General features: G+C 33.7%; 1 protein-coding gene across 3 annotated transcripts in view; it reads right to left on the minus strand.

Moving 5' to 3' along the window:
- Positions 1 to 23,988, minus strand: part of LOC140440098 (uncharacterized) — a 457,243-nt gene that overhangs the window by 194,651 nt on the left and 238,604 nt on the right. For 2 of the 3 annotated variants that reach the window (XM_072530371.1, XM_072530373.1), the window contains exons 6-7: positions 23,482 to 23,565; positions 2,101 to 2,630 (exon numbers count right to left, since the gene is read on the minus strand). In XM_072530371.1, coding sequence (XP_072386472.1) covers positions 2,101 to 2,630; positions 23,482 to 23,565 — 614 coding nt within the window. The remainder of the gene's footprint in view (positions 1 to 2,100; positions 2,631 to 23,481; positions 23,566 to 23,988) is intronic. The other variant, XM_072530372.1, reaches the window with a different exon arrangement.

The raw sequence follows: 23,988 nt of genomic DNA on the forward strand, positions 1-23,988 counted from the left end.
AGACAGGGAGATCCGTTGTCCCCATTGTTGTTTAACCTGGCCTTAGAATATGTCATGCGAAAAATATATCCAAAAATCAAACCAGACATAACTGCTCGGGGAGCAAAAATCATACTCGCCTTTGCCGATGACGTAGACGCAGTAGCACAATCAACATTAGAAATTAAGGATATTTTCTCGAGCTTTGAAGAAGCTGCATTAAACATCGGTCTAAAAATAAATGAAGACAAAACAAAATATATGGTCGTCTCAAAACAAGAACGACGGCGAATAAGACAAAACATTACTATAAATGATCAAAACTTCGAAGTGGTTAAAGAATTTAAATATCTAGGAACAACAATCACAAATGACAACAAATTAGAGCGAGAAGTTGAAACGAAAATAATGGCAGGAAACAGATCTTTCTTTGCAATGCAACATCTAATGAAGTCAAAACTTCTTTCACGAGACACAAAAATCCGGATATATAAGACCATAATACGACCAGCAGTCGCGTATGGAAGCGAAACATGAACGCTAATAAAAAGAGAAATAAATAAATTGCTGGTGTGGGAACGTAAAATTCTTCGAATGATATGGCCCTTGCAGAGACAGCGTGACAAACGAATGGAGGGGCAGATACAATAACGAGCTAGAGTCTCTATTCGGAAAAGAAAATCTAGTCAGATATATAACGGCCAATAGACTCAGATGGGCAGGGCATGTGATACGCAGTAACGACAATCGCCTTATAAACAATGTATTCTGGGAAAGGCTAGAGGGAAGAAGGTCTGTAGGGCGGCCTAGAAAAAGGTGGAAAGATGCAGTCAAAGAAGATCTAGAGAAAATAGGAGTGCGACAATGGGAATTACTGGCACAGGACCGACAAACATGGAAAGCAATAGTAAACGCGGCAAAGACTCACGAGGAGTTGTAGCGCCATTGATGACGATGATGATTTTAACACTACTATTGATTTAATCAATCGCAAAATCTTTTCGATCATTTAAAAAGTATGTATTAAAAATAATTAAAAATGCGGAGCAAAGTAGTTTTACTGTATATACAAAATAGCTGCTTATATTTCTAAAAAAGATTGATATGTATTATATATTTTACATAACGAACATAACGAACACTATTTCTAGAAAGTTTATTATGTTTGCAAGAAGTTTTGACAGGCTAAATAATGTTAATATACGGTAGAGGATCAGCACAAAATTTAGCATTTCAAGAATTCAAGATGAAATACAGATTATCTAATCAATTTTATTTATTCTACTAGGGGTGTACCCCTTGAAAATATACACACGTATTCTAAGAGTAATAAAGTTATATAAAGACAATATAAAATACAGAAATGTTCCAAATCAAGAAAATTTCTGCCCAAAACATGAACTCCAGTATCAAATATTAATTTCTATAAAAAGCATATACTATCTTTCTGTTCAAAAAAGTTTTTATTACTATGGCGTTTTAAATATTTCAAGAAAAAACAGTTTATATAAAGCTGCAGATGCTTAGAACAGCTGTCATACTTGCTGTCACACACTAGATAAGTTCTTCTACCATTAATAAGGCTAATGTCACTATTTAATGTAATAGGATCATAAATGAATATTTATTACGAAATTTTATACTAAAATAACAAATTATCAAGTTTATATTTAGTAATATTATATTATATTAAATTTATATTATAAATCTTTTAATTTCTGCTTTTAATGGTCCATTAACATTTAATTGGTTTATCATTACATAAAATTATAGTAAAATATCCAAAAATTTTAGTACGAATATATCAATACATATTTATCCAATTTATTTTATTGCGTATAAATATGTTATCCAAAAATATTTTATTTGTAACAAAAAGTTTTAAGGTCAACTAATCCAAAATTATATAATAGCATTTCAAATTACTTGCCTTATTTTTAAAATATACTTAAAACATTGTTAACTTTCAACTTACGTTTGTGCTATTTGAAATCGTAACGTCTTTTTCGAAAGTTTCGAATATTCACTGGAATATTTAAATACATACAAGATAGCGTGGGTGTTCAAACCGCGTGTACTACCCGACGAAACTTACAACTACACAAAAAGGTATCAGCTTACCTCAACGACCTTGAGATTCTGTTTATCCAGAAGAAACTCCATGGACTTGTGCGGTCTGTTTTGGGGATGGTGTTCGGAGGCTTGTTCGCCGTCCCCCCTGGCTAAAGTCAACCGATGGGGTTGAGCCCCCAAATCTAACAAACTTCTTGTTTTCACATTGGCACCACTCGTTATAACGGTTATTTCCGTATCTAAATCAGTTTCAATAAGCCCCATGGGCTCCATTGGCAGTGGGCAACCACCAGACGTGGAATCGATAGTCCGCCTGCGCTGTTGTCGCGTGTCTGGGCGATGTTGCCTGTCCGCGCTGGAGGCGGCAGCCGACGGTTTGACACTTGCGTGGACTACGCGAGGCGGCTGTTTGGGCAGTGGCGGTTTCGAAGTGACAGAGTTGGATTTAGGGGAGGCGTCGTTGTTGTTGAAGGGAGCGCCAGAGAGCGTTTGATTGTTTTGCGACGTGGGACCTTTCAGGGGGATGTAGATGTAATCTGATTTGGTAGCAACGCGTTGCTGGGGAGTCATTATTGTGCCTGAAACAAAAAGCATACATTAGAACTCAAAATATCAAGTTTATATTTAGTTATATTATATTATATTAAATTTTTTTATTTCAAATTCAAATTCAAAAAACGAACATGTAACTTTGTTAAAAATGCATAAGGAACTCCATTTTTTTTTTAGTTTCCGGCATGTCGTTAGTTTTAATATAAATATATATATATATATATATATATATATATATATATATATATATATATATATATATATATATATATATATTATTGTGATATTTAAAGTCTTGGTGCGCCAAGCAATAATTAGCTAATTAATTTTTTGATTAATTAAAATTATTTAAATGATATGATTATGACTCTATCACAATTTTTAATTCTTTTATCTCAGGGTTACATTCGTGCTTCAATATCTATGCTATTACATGTGAAAGGTAAGGTCCAAAGAATACCGGAATAATAAAAAACACATATGATCTAACACTATATATTGAAATAAAAATAATGAAATAATTCACACTCAAAAGTTTTCAATAAACAAATCTCATATAATGATTCTCAAAATTTTGTTCTACGTACGTGAACAATCAAAATTAATGGTACAAACAATATTAATTGAAATCTCAAAATCCCAAACTATTCTAACTCTCCTAATCAAAATATTTATATCCTTTCTAAATTAAGTGTAAAAATTGTGTTATCAATAAAAGAAAAAAAACTGCAGAAAACAAAAATATCTCTCTCTCTGATGAGTGGTCCAAATCCTTGTTCCTTGTAGACTATATTATCTCCTCTCAACCACTCCCTATGTAATCAGCAATCTTACAATAGATTGTTGCAAGTATATCGTCCTTAATGATCTCCTTCAAAAGCACAAATCATTCAAATTATGATAGCCTTTCTCCTCTCGATAAACTGAATCTCTCGTTGGCCCGAGTGAAAAATGACTCTTGGAATATCTTCTCTTTACGATAAACTGAATCTCTCGTTGGCCTGAACAGTGACTCTTGGAATATAAGTAGAAAAATATGACTTACAATATTTTGCTGCTTCAGCTTCTGTCAGATACACTAACTCCACAAAAACTCACTAACATTCAACACTACTGCTTGCTACTTCTCGGGAACCGCCAGAGAACAATCACTGTTCGTCTTACAGACTTGGAAAACCAACTGATTATCTTTTCTCTCTCCCAAATCTAGCTAAACTTTCATTCCTACATACCTATCCCACCTTTTTCAATCTCCGCCAATCAAAACTCGTCACAATTCCCCCATTTTTTCATTTCGATAACAAACAAATTTTTACCTATAATTATAAAATTTCCTAAAACTTATTTACAAATAATATTTTTCTACAATTCTTAAAAACTAACAAAAACCTCTTTCTAAAATCTCTTCTATTGTCTTTAATCACTGCATTAATGTATTTGGAAAACCCGGTTCAATTGTCTTTGGATTTCACTTAAAATTATGCGGGTCACTCAAGTATAACAAAGAAATAATTTATGCATAGCTTACATTTTGTTTAATACAGGTAATCCCAGAATTTAAAAACTTTCCTTCTTCGAAATGTTTGTTGGTTATTATCCTACTTATCTGAATTATTTTAATGTTTTTGAACCTTGAAATATTTTAATCAACCCAATATTTTTCTCGATTTTACATATCATAACAAAATATATATATATATATATATATATATATATATATATATATATATATATATATATATATATATTGGACTGTATTTCGTGCAATAATTGAAAAAATTTTACTAAAAATCCTTTATAAAAGGTATATAAAGGTATATAACAGGAACTTAGATTCCTTGTGGAAATTGAAAAAATAATTATTATAAAACTATTATCGGCATCACTTTACTTTAAAAATTTGTCTTTTTTGAAACCTTTAGTAGTTTTTTAGATATATCCCTTTTTGTAACTGTTTATTTGAATTACATATTGGATTTGCGCGCACATAAAAATAACACATTTTTGAATTAATTAATTTCTTAATCAATAATTTGGAACAATTTCCAAATATAAAGTTTGTTGAAAATAAATAAAAAGCAATGAAAATGTTACGGTAAGTACCTGAAAATGTGCTTTTTCGGTAAACAAGTACCGAGAACTGCACAAAGAAGTATGGTGGACACTAGGATGCTATGCTAACGCTATGCTATGTATTCAGTACTTTGTTTTACGGTGTTGAGGCACGGCCTCTTAATCAGAAGAATGTTAAAAATCTTGAAAGCTTTGAGATGTGGTGCTACCGCCGTATACTAAAAATAAGTTGAGTGGATAAAATTACAAATGAAGAGGTAATACGCAGAATAAATAACGATCCAAAAGTTATACTGAATATAAAAAAGAGAAAACTTCAATACTTTGGCCACCTGATGAGAGGACAAAAGTACACATTTCTACAAAATATAATGCAAGGAAAAATCCAAGGACGCAGAAATCCAGGCCGTGGAGTGATTAGAATCGCCCTAATGATATCCAATCTCCGATAGGAGAGGCAATCAAAGAAGAAGAAGAAGGACACTAGGAACACCTCCAGGTCCAGTTCCCAGGACCGCAAGAAGCCCGACGAGCAAGGTATGGACCAAAAAGCCACAACCGACGCCTCTCGGTAACATGGCGAGCAACAAACGAAAACCGAACCCACGATCCAAACAGGACAGCCATCTACAAGCCAGGACCAACAACAATCAGCTTCAGATGCATGGCTGAGTGCACTCCTGTCAGCCCTGACTGCACTATCCATTTCACGCCCCACAACCGTACCCAGTCAGCCAAGAACTTGGACTTCCAAGCCCCCCAAATTTAAAGGACAGGAAACGGAAATACCGAAACAATTCCTAGCCAAAGCAGAAGACTTTCTCACAAAGTTCGAAGTCGAAGAAGATGACTGGGTGGACTACCTGACGGCCAACTCATTCCAAGGAGAAGCACGGACATGAGCAGACAGTCACAATACAGCCGGGATAGGCTATAAGACATTTAAGACTCGTTTTTTGGAAAAATTCGCATCCTATTCGCCCTGACTGTAAAACTCTATGGCCAAAACAGAAAAACGAACCGGCAGAGGAGTTCGTTACGAGAAAAGTCGCACTGTTCAGACGACTATGAGCATCTCTGAAAAAGTGCAAATTTGCTGCCAACGAGCTGGAATGCCTGGCGCACAAAATCACATCAACAGATACATAACCCTTGGGAGAGCACGTAGAGAAGATCAAAGGATTCAACCTTCCGAAGACGATGAAACAGTTAATGAGTTTCATCGGCACAGCTAACTGGTTAATACATTTCATTCCTCGATTTGCTGAGACACCACTCACCGATCACACCGCAGTCAATAAAAGACGGATGAAATGGATACAAGCAGCCGAAAACTCCTTCAACCAAATTAAGAAGGCCATCGAAGGACAGCTATACTTGCATAGACCAGACGCTTCTAGACCGTTCAGTCTCCAGACAGACGCCTCCCAAATCGGCATGGGAGCAGTGCTTTTCCAAGGGATAGCAGAAAATAAAGAAGTTATCGCTTATACTTCAACTAAATTAAAGCCAGCACAGAAGCGATACCATAAATGAAAAAGAACGTCTTGCACTAGTATGGGACCTCAAAAAGTTCAAGCACTTCCTACAGGATCAACAATTCACCCTCTACACGGACAGCCAAGCCCCCTGAGGCTCGACAGATTCAAAGAGGACAAGGCGAAACTCTCAATATAGGCGTTACTTCTTCATGAGTTCAACTTCACCATACATCACATATCAGGCAAAGAAAACGAACTCCCGGACCACCTATCAAGAAATCCGTCCGACGAGGGGAAAGAAGAGGAAAAAGACGACACAGACGAAGAAGTAAACCGCTTAAGCTGGCCAACCCAAACCACAGATCCTGTCGACAACGATTTCCCACTGCTATGCATGCTAGAAGATGTGGAAGACGGGGAAACCGACCCAACACTTTTTGAAAAATGGAGGATTGTAAACTTTTTTTAATAATAAACACTTTCAACTATCTATTTCCAAATTTTCATCCCTGATTTATGTTTTTTTGGGATTTGGCAAAATGTTGTTTTCATTGACGGGATTCATGTGCAATTATGCGTAAACTATTGAGTCTAGAGGGATTCTCTAGTGACCAAAAAGGTTTATGTTAAAGAATAAAAGTTAAATTAATTTGCTAAAAAATCAATTTCTATAATAAAGTTATCTTCTTCATGTGCCTTGTCCGTTCCGAACGTTGGCAATCAATATGGCTATTCTGACTTTGTTTACGGCAGATCTGAATAGTTCAGCAGATGACAATCCGAACCATTGCCGCAAGTTTTGGAGCCACGAGTGTTTTCTCCTCCCTGGACCCCTTCTGCTGTCTATTTTCCCTTGAACGATCAGTTGTAGTACTCTATATTTATTATGTCTTATAACGTGACCCAAGTATTCCAACTTTCTTTTCTTTATACTTATTCCTACCTCTCTCTCTTTACCTATCCGGCGTAGTACTAAATACTAGTAGTACTAGTAATAAAGTTATAATTAATCTAATTATAATTTATAATTTTTTAGTTTATTTATTATTTCCCAACGTTTTCTAATTATAAGAATAAGAAAAATACAATATTTGACAAAATAAATGTTTATAAGTCAGTGTTTAAACAAATTACTGGTTTAAATAAACAATTTAAGAAATAACTGATTGTATATTTTGTAATCTACGCGAAAAGCTATCACAAATTAAAAAGAAAACATCCATTTTCGTGGACTAGAACCAGAAATAGGACGACTTTGATCAATTTGAAATTAGAAATTGATTTTCTGAAAAAAGCAAAATCAAAAATCAGGCAGCAACCAACGCACCCATAATTTATCTTTGAAGCTTAAGCAAGGGCTCATTTTTAGAGAAATCTTTTTTACGAATTTTTAACATAGTTGGTAATTTAAAAAACGGTTATTTCTATAAGCAACAAATTAACAAAAATTACTCTCAAATTGTAGGCTTTTGCATGCTTTTTTAGTAAAAAAAATCAATAATGAATAAAATTCACAAGCTTTAACCTACAGTGGTAGTGTAATCGAGGTCCAAATTTTGTGCCAATGAAGTCTGCACCATATGGGATAGGTACTTTTTTATTTTTAGTTTTATGAAAAAAAGTTATTCTTTATAAAAAGTTCTGACTGATCTAAAACCTAAAATATAATCGTCAAATATTAAATTTTTTCAGTTATATACGCGATTTGTCAAAAAAGATGAATTGTGGATATTATTAACTCTTACATAAAATTCGTATGGGGCACAGTGGCACACCTAAACCGAAATAGTCCATATAAAACACGAATCATGTTAGAAAACAATAAGCGTTAGCATTTTATTTATAAAAGATGTTAATAGGACAAACCGAAATCCAATCACACGATGTAGGTAATCTATAATAAAAGAAGAGTAAGTACATAGGACAATGTCTACAAGCTTTTTTGGTCTATCTAAAGACTCTGTAGACTAATTACATAAGACTAAGACCCTAGACTTACTCTAATATCAGCTTTTTATAAAATGCACTACACAGATACCAGCAAAAAATTACACGGCACAACTTTTGGCGGAACAAACCCAAGTAAACTAAAAACTAAATTCCAATTGTTTTCCTAGGCTATCTAATTATACTACTTTTATGGGTGACTTATAATTACTGTTTTATTGGGATCGCTTGCAACTGCTCAACTGGAATTTTGTCGCTACGCTCACTAGATATTCATATAAATATTTTTTTTGTTTTTCATATTATATGATTGCGCAATGCTCTTTGTGTCCAGTTTTCTCACGATTAACTGTGTTAATAGCATGATGAACATGAAACTACTACGTATATTTTTCCACATGATACTTAAATTTTGTTAAGAATAGTTATACAATCGGTCTTTATAGGAGGTGATTATATTAAATTTTCTTCTTCTTTTTTCTCAAACTAATATATTTTTAATTTTCCTTTAATCCTAATCCTCGGATATTAGACGCTTTCTTTTTCGATGTGTTTTTTCTTTTTTCCACATTGATAACTGCTTTCTGAAAGTTTTCAGCGAAATGCTTAATCCATTCTCATTATCTTTGTTTTCCTTCCATTCTCTCTGTCCATGTCACCAATATCCGAATATGATTTAATATTGTATGTATTGTAATATTAAGTTGTGGTAATTGTTCGGGAAACTTAACTATTCCGGCAATTTTGTATAATAAGAGAAGTAAACAATATGCGTCTTTTAATTTTTTAATTTTTTTAAAACTTGTGTTGGATCCTTTCTTTCAATACAAAGGAACTCAATTTATTTCAAGTAAGAAATTTTCTTTATTGGAAATATCGATACAGTATAATATATATATATATATATATATATATATATATATATATATATATATATATATATATATATATTTATACATCACTCAGACAATCTAAGTGTATATGATCTAATCTGGCAATTTCAAATTATTTATTTAATTAATATACATTTATGGACAAACAATTATTAAAATACACATATTAGGATGAACACATTATTCAGTTGTCACTATTGAAGCCACATGGTCAATGAATTAAATACCCAATGACTCAAGGTGATGGAAGCCCGTCAGTTATCAGATCCGGAAATTTCTGTCAAAGAACGATGACAGTTTTCGGTTTTAGGAGAAAAGTTATATTTAAAATATGAAATTTATGTTAGGATCAATTTTAGACTAATAATTATTATGTTATTGGTTTTTATATATAGAAAATAAACTATTATTGAATGTTTTTTTATTATTTAGGGCTTAGAAAAATGCAAGACAAGATGGTTTATTCAGGAGAGTCTAATATACTAACTTGATTATTTTTTGTAATAAGCATTAGCAGAAAGGAGTACACTTCAGTTAGATATTGTATGTCTGATTTTGTGTTAATCACATTATCAGTTGTTATAGCTTTCTATATTTCTAAAAAAGTCCTCTATTATAGGATGTTTCTTTTTCAAAGATTTTGACATCTGCAAAATTCATTCTGTGATTCTGGGTGTAAACGTGGTTAGCTAAAGAACACCTATAAAGCCTACAGTCACTTTTATGAGTAGTGATGTGCTCTTTGAAACATCTAGAAGTTTGACCAATATATTTACTGTTACAATCATTACAAGGAATGCTGTAAACTACATCTGATATCTGTTCTTTAGGGGTTCATTAAGTTTGTTTTTCGTCTTCTACTTCGATGGTGAATTGTATGTATGGATCAAAGCTGTTAAATATAAAAAGTAAGTCTTCTAACAGACCATTAGGTATAGCTAAGATCATATCGTCAACATATTTTTTTAAGAAAAAAAGGATGAAAGGCAAAACTGCGATGATAGTGTCTAAAAAGTCATTTATTACATATGCAGCCAGAATGGGGCTGATTTTTGCACCCACTAGTGTTCCAAAATAAAAATTTGGTAAAAAAACGAAAAATAGGTGTTATTGAATAGGAAAGTAATTATTAAGTTTATAAAAGTATCCTTATCTATTGTAGTAAAACCACATTCAAACTAACAAGTACAGAACCTTGAGGTGGTTGCATTCTATTGAAATTATCAATAATATCAAAAGAATCTTTTAAGTATTCATTATCATATGTATAGGAAGAAGTCAAAATTGCTATAACAAAACCAGCAATATTTTCAGTAGGAGATCCTATTGATGATACTATAGGTCTAACAGCTAATGTTGGTTTATGTATTTTTGGTAATGAGTACCTAATACTTTTTTCAAAATAAGTAAATTTTCAAAATCAAAAGAATGGTTATTTTTCAGATAAAAGGCTAAGGCTACTGTATTTAATTTGTTGGTTTGTTAACTATGTTTGTGTGCAACAACCCTTCTATGTAGATATTGGTGTGTTTGCCCAATATATCTTGAATTGCAGTCTTTAAAATTTATTTTATAAATAACATCCGACTGATGATATTAATTAACATTGGGTTTAAATTAAAGAAAGCTCCAATGTTGTGCACTCTCTACCCTGCATTCATTACAACAAAATTTATATTGGAGAAATATCCAGAAACATGTCGGGAAGATTAATATCACACAAGAGTGACATTAATCTGAACAAAGTACAAACTTGCGCATTAAGTGAACATTCAGTCACGATGGGTCACACTCCAAACTATGACCACGTAAAAATATTGGAAAGAGAAAGAAATCACAACAAAAGATTATTTTTAGAAATGTGTCTAATAAAAACCACACAGAACATCTTAAAGAAAAAAGAAGTCATTGAGAATCTAAGTGCTATATATAGTAATCTACTATCAATAAAAGAAACATCACATATATAAAAGCCACATAAAAAGTGCACAAAAGAGGTCCTTAACAAACTCTCAAAATTTCAGTATCGAGGAATGACACAAATACGAAAGCCAAGTTGACACACTCAGTATACCTTTAACAATGCCATAAATAAATATAACTACAAAATGCGATATCCTCTAACACGATCGAACTTTCTTTTCGCGTCTATCATCATTCATTACCGGCTTCGTTAACCAAAAACAAGTTTAATTTATTAAATTATTCATCTAGCATTGCTTTAGAGATAATAAAAACTTTTCAAATATCCTACTCACTTCATAGTTTTAACATAATCGCATATGTATTAGTAACATATAGGGCAAAATTAAAATTAACACTATTTTCTTTATTTAAACGTGATTACTGTTCGTCTATCGTATCGTCAATTTGAAGTTTGTTGGCTGACAGATCAATTAACATTATTGAAATACTTATGCAATAGAACGACTCCTTTAATATAGATTTATAATCGAAGGCTCCAAATATGTTTGGATTACATGCAAGTCGATATTTGTAGCGGAAGTCATATTTCTATATAAAAATTCTTTATTGCCCCACTTTCGAGCAACTACACACAACCAAACTTATATGGAATCACCTGATATTTGTTATTATTTTAATAGAATTAAAAAAAACCTACGATTTCAAAGAATATTTATTTTAAAGCAATTTAATCAAAAATACATAAAAATAAAGAAACCCATAAATTCTTAAATAATAAAATTGAAATTGGGAATTGAAATTGAAGAGGACCAGTGGGAAGACGAGCCAGAGGAAGACCAAAACTTAGAGGTATCAAGATAACATAGAGGATGATCCATTGGAGTTAAAGCATGGAGAAGAGTTGCCAGAGACAGGGGCGAATGGAAGATTGTTCTGAAGAAGGCTTTGGCTCATATCATATGAAAGATACTACATTCCCTTCTAGCAAAAAAGAGAAACAGCGTATAATACCAACAACGGCCATCTAATAGAAGTGAGGCTCCAAGTAAGAAATGAAACGGTTCATTTAGGTCCTATACATATGGCAGAAAAAAGAAAAACGATTATGTATGTATTGATTGTCGTGTGAGGAATGATGAGAATCAGAAGAATTTAGAATACAGAATCTAAAAAAATGTAATTGTATAGCGGACCCAATTACAAATATAATTAAAAAAAAGGAGAAGCCAAAAAGGGCGATACAGGATGAGTGATAAGTACTTATTTCATTTTTCCTCTCTCCATATAAGGTATATACTTACTTCTCTTTTCACAAAAGTAAGTTTGTATTATTTTTTAAGATTCTGCATAATTTTTCGTACACCAACCTTTTTCGTTATATATAACTATCGTAGCTGTCTTGAAACCAGCCACAGTAGAGCGTCCATTATCCGAACTCTCGACAAAACTTTATGTTACAGCTTAAATCTTCTGACTGATCCACAAGTCGTAAAACGATGAAAGTACTTGCCAAAAAAACACGGATTTAGATGATGCTGTATAAAAGTGGTTTACTCAAAAAAGATTCCAGGGAGAACCTATTTTTGATCTGAATTCTGAGTAAAAAAGCAGATGAATTTAACAAAAAAATCGGAGAGCTGTCAAATTTTTAAGCAAGCACAGGCTGTCAAGACACGAGACATGGCATTCATGAGCTTCAAATACAAGGATCAAATATGTGTACTGATTCATCAGCAGTAGACTAATTCTAAATTAAATTAAGGGAGTTACTGAAGGAAGAAAATTACGCCCTGCAAAACGTTTACAATGCAGACAAAATTGGGTTCAATTGGAAAGTTTTACCATGGAAAATTCTTGCCACTTAGCAGCACCTAGACCTACAATAAGTAAGGATCGTATCACTGCCTTAGATTGTGCTAATGCGACTGGCAACCATTGATTGTCACTGATAAAAGGAAGAAACCACGCTGTTTTAAACACATTAATATGTCTGCGATACCTATCTTTTACACTTCGCAAACAAGTGCTTGGATGGATAATACAATTTTCATGGAATAATTTATAGAAACTTTTATATCCTCTGTTTAAATCCATCAATTAAAATGGCAAAAAAGAGAAAACATTATTGCTTCTTGTTTTCCTGTACTCCCCAACTCATTGATGTTAGAATGAAAAATACCTGTCCTTAAAAAACTACGTGACCTAGCTGCTCGAAAACGAGCAAACTTGCTTCAGCAGACAAGAACTGAAGATTTTTTAAGCATTAGTAATTAACGCTTAAAAAATCTTAAATTTTCATTAATATTGTACCTAGAATGTTTGTTGCAAAGACTGTATTTTTTGTTTGTCATTAAATTCATATTATGTAGGTATTTAAAAATGACTTTCATTCACCCGTGGATAAAAAAATTTGTATAGCTATATTAATACAGTTCGATTTTCCGAGAAAACCGATTTTAAGAACACCTATGTCTCCCAATTAGTTCGGATAATCGACGCTCTATGTACTGCTTTGTTTTTAGAAGACCACAGCGATTTCATGTGAGCTTAAGAGGGGGTTTTATTGAGCACGCAGTTAGTTATTTATGCTTGTCCATGACTCCATTTGGCAAAATTGCTTGCGTATGGACTTTCCTCCTCTGGTTCCAACAGTGATTCGGACCTTTTTGAGAAGTCGTTGGTAACATTTCCTCAGAATAAACAAAAAGATATCAAAAAGATAATACGGACTCCAATACACATAAAAATCAAGAGCAAAAGATGTAGGAAAAGAATATCATGGCTGAGTAACTTAAGGCAGTATGGATGAATCTCAAACGATCTCTGCGAAGCAGTAACATCGAACTTGGATGATTTAAGCTCAGCAAAGCATTGATGAAAATAGTGGCTATACGTCGTACTGGTAAAAATATACACTTCTCTTGTAGAATGTTAAAAAGCACTATGTTTTCGAAAGCCTTCTTATATTTGATGAAATAGAACAAATAATCCAAATATTGCTTTCCTAAATCCTTTTCCTCTAGAAACTCAAACTATCCGTCATCTAAGCTTACTAACCTGAAATGTTTGCATTTGTGTGCGTTGTTGTTTTTAGGGATAGGAATATAGTCTGATTTCTTGAAAAATCCTACCGTACTTACAGATTTCAATGAGCAGTCTTGTTAAAATAGCGACGTTTTGTTCGTTCACTAATTTGAATGTCTATGAATGTACTTCATCCCGTCCACTGGCATTCCCCACATGACAATGCACTTGCACTCAATAGACAGAAAATTCTTATACCAAATAAAGTTTGGTGAAATCAGAATGTATTTAAATATAGAGATTTATTCAATCAGAAATCAGAAAAGGGATTTAACAACTATAAACTGATTAATCTTGTAAAATTAAACACAATTCAACACATCATCAATATAATATATTGTGTAACCCGTGGGATTATTCCTATCGAGGTCCCTTGACATTTTAATGGTGACTAACAAAAGAATCATTCTTCTACTTATAATTCTTAACACAATGCTTGGTTTGAAAGATAAATAAATGTATGCTAATTTTAATTTAACGAGAGGTATAAAATATACTACGATAACAGTTGAGTCAACAATAAAAATAATCGGAAGAGGAATTTAATGTGGCTTATACTTTGTGTATCTCGGAAGTGTATTATTCAATTAAGAATTTTTGTTTTAAAAGATAGACATCGTTTAAAAGTATGTTGAATTTTTGTTTCTGCTTATAATCTGCTAGTTTATTCTGCAGTTTTTAAAACTCGGTAATAAATTAGCAATAAGTTATAGTGTTGGTCTGAATTCGGCCTTATAAAATGGATATGCTAACTTTACAGACATGGTCTATCCACATTTTATGGGGCTTTTCCCTTGACTTATTTTCTTGAGGTTTCCATCTCTGGATAACTTTTACGATTATATGGCATTCTTTCGAAGTGGATAAGCCAGTTTAGTCTTTGTAACTTTACAAATCTAACGATATCTGCGCTCTTCATTTATATTAACCCGGCATCCGGTGTGAGAAACCCCAGAGTTCAGAGAGTCTTCGTTTTCTTCTTCTTCTACTTCTTGGAGATCTTTCGATCTGTTTAATTCTAAAGCTGCCTCTGGTTAATTTCCTGGGAGGTAGATTGCCAACTATCCCTCCATCTTTTAGGTGGTCTTCCGGGAGGTCTTGAACCGGGCGGGTGGTTTTCTAGGGCAATTTTTGAGAGTCTATTCTCATTCGTCTTACATGACTGTACCACATCCTTTTACGCTGCCATCTTACAATATCTTGAATTTTGCACTGCTCTCTAACGTTTCTATTTCTCACCCTGTCTCTTCTTGTTTTGCCCACTATTGTTCTTAGGGTTTTCGTCTCGGCAACCCTTAGCATCTGTTTCGATGTTGGTATCTTCGCGCACTTCTATGCCATATGTCAGTTCAGAGAGTAACCGTTATAAGTTCAAATTTCACTCCAAACGCCAAAAGCGCTTCTGTAGCTTTCGAATACATATTATTTGTCTACAATCTAATGGAGTCACCAGTCAGGTCAGTTGTCAACTAGATATACCGTGACCGTGAGTGGTATCGCTTTCAAGTTGTCTGGGGTTTGTCACACTCCACGTGTCGGAACTCGCAAGTTTATTTTTTCCGTTTTTATTTCGTACTTGGATGTAATTTTCAGAGGTAAGCCATCTTACATATATACTATTTATATTGAGTTATTCATAATTTCACTCTCGTAGATTTGGAAATAATGGGCGACTATGGGTGAAAATGAAGACGAATTTATTGATCAAGATGATTCGGAGACAGAAGACAATATTGATAATGTAAGTATCAACAGCGATTATCCCGATATGGAACAAGAACCCAAAGAAGAGAATGGAAATCAGCAAGCTGTTATAGAAAGTATCAGACAAGGTTGTTATTATTCCGGAAAGAATGAAATGAAATGGAGTAAAGAACCCAATGACCGAAATGTTCGAACAAGAGCAGAAAACTTAATTACACATTTATCGGAGTCAAAAATCACGCAAAGCATGCTTTGAAGAAAGACACCAATTGAGCGCTTCTTGCTATTTATTAATGGAGAAATGATTGCTGACTTGGTTAAGCATACTAACCAACAAATTGCAGAAAAATCTGAAAGTTGGAAGAACTCTCCACGTTATGGGAATACATTTGTGATAGAAATCAAGGCTGTGTTGGAACTCCTTTACTTGTTACTTACTTTACTGTGTACTTACTGCATTCAGAAATAACCATCGTCATTTATATGAATTGTGGAACACTGACGAAACAGGAATGGACGTTTTCCATTGCACACTGATCCAACGTCGATTCGAATTTTTAATTTCATATTTAAGATTCAATAACAAACAAATCCGCGAGGAATGAGTCAAGTTAGATAAACTAGCTTATATCAGAGCTTTCTATTACAGGTTTGTGGAAAATTGCAAATCTGCACATTCTCCCTCTGAGACGAGAGCTTGAATGGTTCAGAGGGAGAGAGGGAGGGGTGCTTTCAGCCAATATATGCCAAATAAGTCATCGAAATATGGAATCAAGGTACATGCATTAGTTGACGCACGTACGAACTACCTACTCAATATGGAGGTGTATGTGGGACAACAGCCGGAAGGTCCATTCCGAGTTAGCATTTCCCCGAAAGACATTGTAGAAAGATTGGTTGCTCCCGTGTCTGTATTCCAAAACATCTGTAAATATTATTTCCCCAGTTACGACAGAAATCGACGAAACAAACGAAGTACAAAACAAAAACAACAATTCCTGGTATTCTGTAAATCTTCTTCCTCCAGTTAACCCAGAAGTCGAAGGAACATTTGAAGAATTAAACAAATTTAACGAAACGTTAAATGAGAATCTTATAACAATAACAGCCTAATTTTTTGTGGTGTTTGTGAGTTTGAATGTTCGATCGGTTGCGTATGTATCTCGTGCAATATGTTTGTTCATACATACATAATAAAAATGATTTAAGGTGGCTAATATGTTGCCGAAAGAAATCTAATATCGAAAATAGATTTCAAGCAAAAGATTCAACAAGCCAAAAAAATGAAACTAAATTCCAATAAGTTATTACAGGTTTGAAAAATTGGTGATATTGTTAGATTACCTTTCCCCGATGTTGATAGAGGACGAGCTGATACAAGAAATATATTAGGCGTTGTTATGACAGTTGAAGATAACATGTGTTATAAAATCGGGGCAGAAAAGGGCACACTACCATAAGTTATTTACAAGAAATCAGTACAGTGTTTGTCCGGCTACCTTTATTGCTACCGAAAATGTTTCAATTGGTGGAAAATCTCTTCGTGAGATTGGAGCGACTTCATCTCTATATGGTGGTCAAGGATACAAAAGATGCTCGTGCAAAACCAAATGTGGTTCAAAAAAGTGCTACTGTAAGGTAGCTAATATTTTATGCAACTCTTAGTGTCACGGAAGTTTGTCACGTTTGAATAAATAGTATGTATTTTTTATACAATTGGCAACGTTGTATTATTTTCTAACACATTATTCAACATTAACCAAGGAGAATAGTTACACTCGACATTAACCTGTTTGTACATTAACATTATATTTCGGTTAAAAACAAGACTAACCGGTGTTAATGTCGAGATTTACCATTTTCGAAGTTTAATTGTAACATATACAGGGTGAGTCATGAGGAACTTTACATACTTCTACCATAAGTAGAGTCCCTCAGGGAGCATATCATGTGGCCACTAAAAAATGTCAACTCCTCTTCTTTATTAATTAACAGGGTGATTTGTGTAATTGACCATTTATTTCATTTTACTGTAGTGTTTATACGGCTCATTTGATTTTTTTAATTTTTGCATGATACAGTACACTACTATCAAGCATTCGACTGGTATTAGCTAAACTAAAAAATTCCAGGACTGGCTTGGGAAAAATTAATTTAGGGATTCGTATTAAATATTACACCCTGTATATATTTTTTTTTAAAATGCAATAAGTGATTTTCAAACTACATAAATAGCCAATGAAAACGACATATGCGACAATGTTGTCGCACTTTTATTAAATTTTTAGTGAACGATCAAATCTTACCAAAAATAGAACAACCATAATGAAGTATCAAATTATAAGGTAATTAATTTAAACAAATGTTATAAATTTCAAACATTTTAATTGAAATGATAAACTGAGTCACTGCACAACAAAAAACAGTAACTACTAACAATAACGAAGAACAATTAAAAAAAAAACTAAAAATATGTACATAGTTATGATAAACCCATAAATTAGAACTGGAAAAGATACAATAATGGTAACAAAATAAAAATAATTCAAAATAGATTTTCGAAATGGAACCCTGCAGCCTGTACACATTTTTGTTGCCGAATTGTTAATTGACGTATTGAATTACGGATACTCTGGGGATCGTTTCTAATAGTATTACAACAATGTATAATTCTATCAATTAATTGTTGTCGGTTATTAATATTCACTGCGTAAACTAGTTGCTTCAATCGTCCCCAAATATGGTAATCAACGGGATTGAAATCAGGGGATCTTGAAGGCCACGAAATAGGACCTGCACGTCCTATCCACCTGTTGCCATAAACATTATTGAGATGTTGTCTCACTGCCAGTAAAAAGTGTGGGGGTGCCCCATCATGCTGAAAATACATCCCTCGGATAGCAACGTTCGCGTTGGCAAGCAAATTCGGCAAAATATTTTGTAGAAAGTTCAAACAGACCTGCCCTGTTAAAGGACCATCAAAAAAGTGAGGACCTACTAATTGGTTATTTATGACACCAATCCACACGTTAACCGAAAACCTTAACTGTGAACGACGTTCTCGAATAGCATGGGGATTTTCTTCTGCCCACACATGTGAATTTCGTGAATTATTTATCCCGTCTCTGGTAAATTGGGCTTCATCTGTAAATAGTGTCCTGTATAGCGTTGGTCGATTATTGTTAATCCATCTACAAAATTCCAACCTATCGATCTCATCTCCAGCATGTAGTCGCTGAACCATTTGAATGTGATATGGGTATAGATTATTTTTTTTGTAAGACTCTACTTACTTTTGATTGAGTAACATTGAGTTCTCGACTTACTTGTCTAGTGCTTATTGTAGGGTTCATAGTAACGGCGTCCATAATGTCATCTTCCTGCGCTTCATCTACATGTCGCTCTGTTGTTCCACTAGGAAAAGTGCCATTTTCTCGCAAATAATTAAAAACTGACCCAAATGTTGGATGACTGGGAGTTCGACGATTAGGAAATCTCCTGCGATATTCTCTACTAGCAGCCCTACCATTCCCATTACAGAATCCATAAACAAATATTATGTCTGCATATTCTGTGGTCGAAAACTGATGTGGCATTTTGAACGAAAGTAACAAAAGCTCTACCAAAACTAACACAATGTACTTAACGTAGATATGGCAGAAGAAATATGTATTCTTGTACACATAAATAATAATTGATAATGACAATAATGACAATGGGTATAAAATATCAAGAAACGTCAAACGGTCAACGCCAACCTTCATTTTAAACTTTTTTAGATTTATTTTTATTTAGTACAGTTGATGCAATGTATTATTATTTGACATAAAATTTTAATCATTTACAATTAACAAAAACTAACACATACAAGAGGTTTGACTTTTTAATCAATTTAATTTATTATTTATCGAAAATAATGCCCCAATACGATCTATGAGTAAAAATTTAAAATTGAAAAACAATTGATTCTATCGTAGAGATAATACAAAGTGACAGTAAAGATGTTAATTTTCTACGTATTAGATTATGTTGTAGGAACTCATTTTAATTAAAAAGTTTGGAATTTATAACATTTGTTTAAATTAATACCTTATAATTTGATACTTCATTATGGTTGTTCTATTTTTGGTAAGATTTGATCGTTCACTAAAAATTTAATAAAAGTGCGACAACATTGTCGCATATGTCGTTTTCATTGGCTATTTATGTAGTTTGAAAATCACTTATTGCATTTTTAAAAAAAAATTTATACAGGGTGTAATATTTAATACAAATCCCTAAATTAATTTTTCCAAAGCCAGTCCTGGAATTTTTTAGTTTAGCTAATACCAGTCGAATGCTTGATATAAATGCTCGATATAATGCTTATAGTAGTGTACTGTATCATGCAAAAATTAAAAAAATCAAATGAGCCGTATAAACACTACAGTAAAATGAAATAAATGGTCAATTACACAAATCACCCTGTTAATTAATAAAGAAGAGGAGTTGACATTTTTTAGTGGCCACATGATATGCTCCCTGAGGGAATCTACATATGGTAGAAGTATGTAAAGTTCCTCATGACTCACCCTGTATACTTCTTATTTAATCTAACCTAAGAAAAAATATAATACAAGAATGTTGCAGATATCAACAATAAATAAATACGGTTTTCGTTCATTCGTCATTTCATGTCAATAAATTCGTAATAGGAAAATTAACTTACACATTATATTCTCCATTAATAAATTTGCTTCCAAATTAAATAATAACTCACATTTCACATTAAAACTCACAAATTCGCAACTTTTCGCAACTGCTACTGATAAATCTATTCGCAATAATCTGTTAACGTTACGAACACCACTAACAGAATATACAATGTCTAACTGACCATTCAGAACTCACAAACTGGAACTTCCTCTATATTACAATCGTATCATACTTATAACTGTTCTTGGTACAATAACGTTTTTAAAGGCAACTGCCTGGTCGACATTACACATGCAGTTTGTTTGCACCTTTTAGTTCTACAATAGATGCCATCGTTTTTTTGGGGAGGGAATGAACAATGGGGTCAGGTACATACCATCACAGCTGTATTTTGTGCTCGAGATGTGGAACATGTGTCAAATTATAAACACATTAGGTAGTTTTCAGTTTTATTTTAATAATATAAAATAAAAAGTTCAATTGTCCGTAAAATTTTGTTTCTGGTATACGAGGGTCATAAAAAAGGATAATTAAAATGGTCTAGTTCTGGAAGAAAAATAGGGATCAATTGAATGGTGAAAATCATATTTCTTGCATTTTTACATCCTGAATGGAGGCTCCTTTTATATGCAGTACACAATATAGAATCTTACAAGCTATTCTCATTATATGGCTTAAATCTAAAGTGATTTTCGGCATTTCTGTATCTTGTTCGACGTAGTAATACAAGGTCGAAGATCACGAGGAAAATCTTCAAGATAGATGGAACAAATTACAGAAAAACCAATGCACGAATTAAAAGAAACAACCAGATATAGAGATCTTTGAGATGGACTATACAAGACATCTATCACGACAACCACTACAGTCCCCCGAGGGTTAAGCTTGAAGGAAGAGAGATAAAGAAAGAGACATCTGGTTATCAGTTATTCATCTCTTCTTGTACTGCTGTTAATTGGATCGTGTAGCTAAATAGAACGTCAGCTAAGACTAAGGGAAAGTTCGTTGGTGACGCCAGCAACTTGCCGATAAAAGCTCTGGAATTCTTCCTTGCAAATGTAACTTTATCTAGGATATGAATCGGCGAAATATGTCACTGTTAAAGTCACATCTGGTGTTTCTGATCTTTATCAACTTCTGCTGTCGGGTTTTCTAAGGAATTCGTGGTTTTCTGCCAGTGCGAACAACCTAGTTGAGGTGAAGTAGGTCTATTTTCACGTCGCTCGTTGTTTTTATGTTGTTGATTGGAATCTGATGTTAAAAAGGCATATTCGGGGATAGAATCAGGATTAAACGCAATGACTCCTGTACTTCTGAATCCCGATATTGCGTTGTCTGTCGTAGCTGCGTATACCCATGCCTTTGTAAGCAGTCCTCCAAACACTAGTTTCGAATTTTTTATTTGGAAATTTTAATGTAGGAATTACAAGCATTGTAATAATAGAATTTTAAAGCTTTAAAGCAGTAACTATAAAGAAGAAAGAAGTTAGCTGCTCTAGAAATGTGGCTGTATCGACGCATACTGAGAATACCTTGGACAGACAGAGTGACCAACACAGAGGTATTAAGACGAATGGGTAAAGAGGTGGAATTGTTAACAACTGTTAAAAGGAAGAAAGCGTCATACCTAGGCCATGTGTTCCGTAATGATAAGTACAGTTTGCTACAGCTTATCGTGGAAGGCAAGATTGAAGGTAGAAGAGGTTTGGGCAGAAAGAAGAAATCCTGGCTGAGAAACTTGAGAGAATGGTTTCAAATACCAGAAGCTGCGAACATAATATATGCGGCACAAAACAGAGAAACCTATTGTTTGATGGTCGCCAACCTTCGGTAGAAGACGACACATAAAGAAGAAAGGTTTAAAAATGCTCTGTCTAGTGGCTGCAGATAATAGGTCGTTTGGCTGGGTAAACTATGTTATTTTTTTCAACAAATTTTAATGTATTCTGCTATAATAGGAGCTATGTCCATCCAAAATAAGCACGACTATTCTCTCAGACTTCCTCAGTGCAAAATGGTTCCTTAGCCACAGAAGGAAAATGTCAGTTGTTACGTACGCCGACTTTGATGACTTGAAAATTATGGAACCAAGCGGCATAACGTCCTTATACTCGGCTTTTTCATTTTTTCCTTCATAACACATGCTGGGGGTAAAAACATACCCTCTCCATTATTGCAGCAAGGGATTACAGATATGGTTTCACCCCTTTTACCGGATATTATTGCAGCTACGCTCTTGGATCCCTTTGCTACCAACACATAACCTGGTCTATTATTTAGTTGAAGTCCAGATTCATCTACGTTAAATCGCCCCATTGATCGTGAAACTCCTTCCGATTTGAGGATTGAGAGTTCTTGATTTTGTTTTAATACTAAATGTAGCCAATCCATTCCAACAACTTCCTTTTCACGGTTAAACTTGTGATGGAGATTACATTTCTTGCCAGTTTATGTGCCATGGTAAGTACTTTTGTTCTAGTCGGTGAAAATTTGAATTTTTGTTATCTTATGATGTTTTACTATTATCTTCTCACAATCTTGTGTTAAGACAGGCAGCCAACTTAAAGGCTTTTTTGTAAAGCTATTCTTCTCTTCACCATTAACCATGGAACGCCAAAGTCTTTTAATGCTTCATTCAGGCTCATTCCATTTTACTTATGACGAGAAATATGAGTACAGTTTGTTTTTTTTTAAATCACTGACAAACCACAGCAAATCGGACCAAACCAATAAAAAAAATTGGACTGGGTCGAATTTGAAACAGCGGCGCCAGAAATAGGTATAAGCCTTGGAAAAGGCCTTTGCAAGGGCGTATCGCCCTTGCCCGAGTTCACCATTTTTCTCATTTACTATGGGTGAAATGGTGAAAAGCACAGCAAGAAATTCACAGTGTTAGAGGCAACGATTTCTAGGTTATGTTGTATATAAACAGTCTGAGAAAGCAGCATATATCGAAAAATACCTCGCGGACTAAGCTACCTGATGCAACGTCTACAAATGCATGCATTGTATAAAAATTATTGATCACCGGAAACAGTTTTAATTAAAACAAAACACAAACACAAATTACTTACGGTTTTTAAATCGGGGCTGATTTTCACAACGTACTCGCTGCATAAATGGTAATAAACTGTCGGCATTTAGATTTACAGAGACATCTGTGTACCGGAAAAAGAAATAGACCATTTCACTTTCACCATACCACCCTGAATTACCTTATGTATAAATTCTCTTAATTTGCTTAAATTCATGTATTTTGTTTTCGTTTCATAAATTTTTAGGCCACTATTTTTAATGCCGGATTTTCTATCGCGTTAAATTTTATCAATTTTAGTATCATAACTGTAGAATACATGAGTTTTTTTTATAGAAACAGTTCCGGTACATCTAATTCGTTTGTAGAGCTTTTATATCCATTCTATGCTTATCTAGTTTTTTGACCAAAGTTAGTAAAGCTCCTAGTCTACTCCTTCTTCTTAGTTCAGGCGAGGCTCGGCAATCTCTGGCACGTGGTCGTAAGATCATTGTACTATACCGTGTTTTTTCTATTCAACTCCAACAGTTGAATCCTGTAGCCTCAA

Source organism: Diabrotica undecimpunctata, chromosome 4, assembly GCF_040954645.1.
Source record: "Diabrotica undecimpunctata isolate CICGRU chromosome 4, icDiaUnde3, whole genome shotgun sequence".
NCBI lineage: Eukaryota > Metazoa > Arthropoda > Insecta > Coleoptera > Chrysomelidae > Diabrotica > Diabrotica undecimpunctata.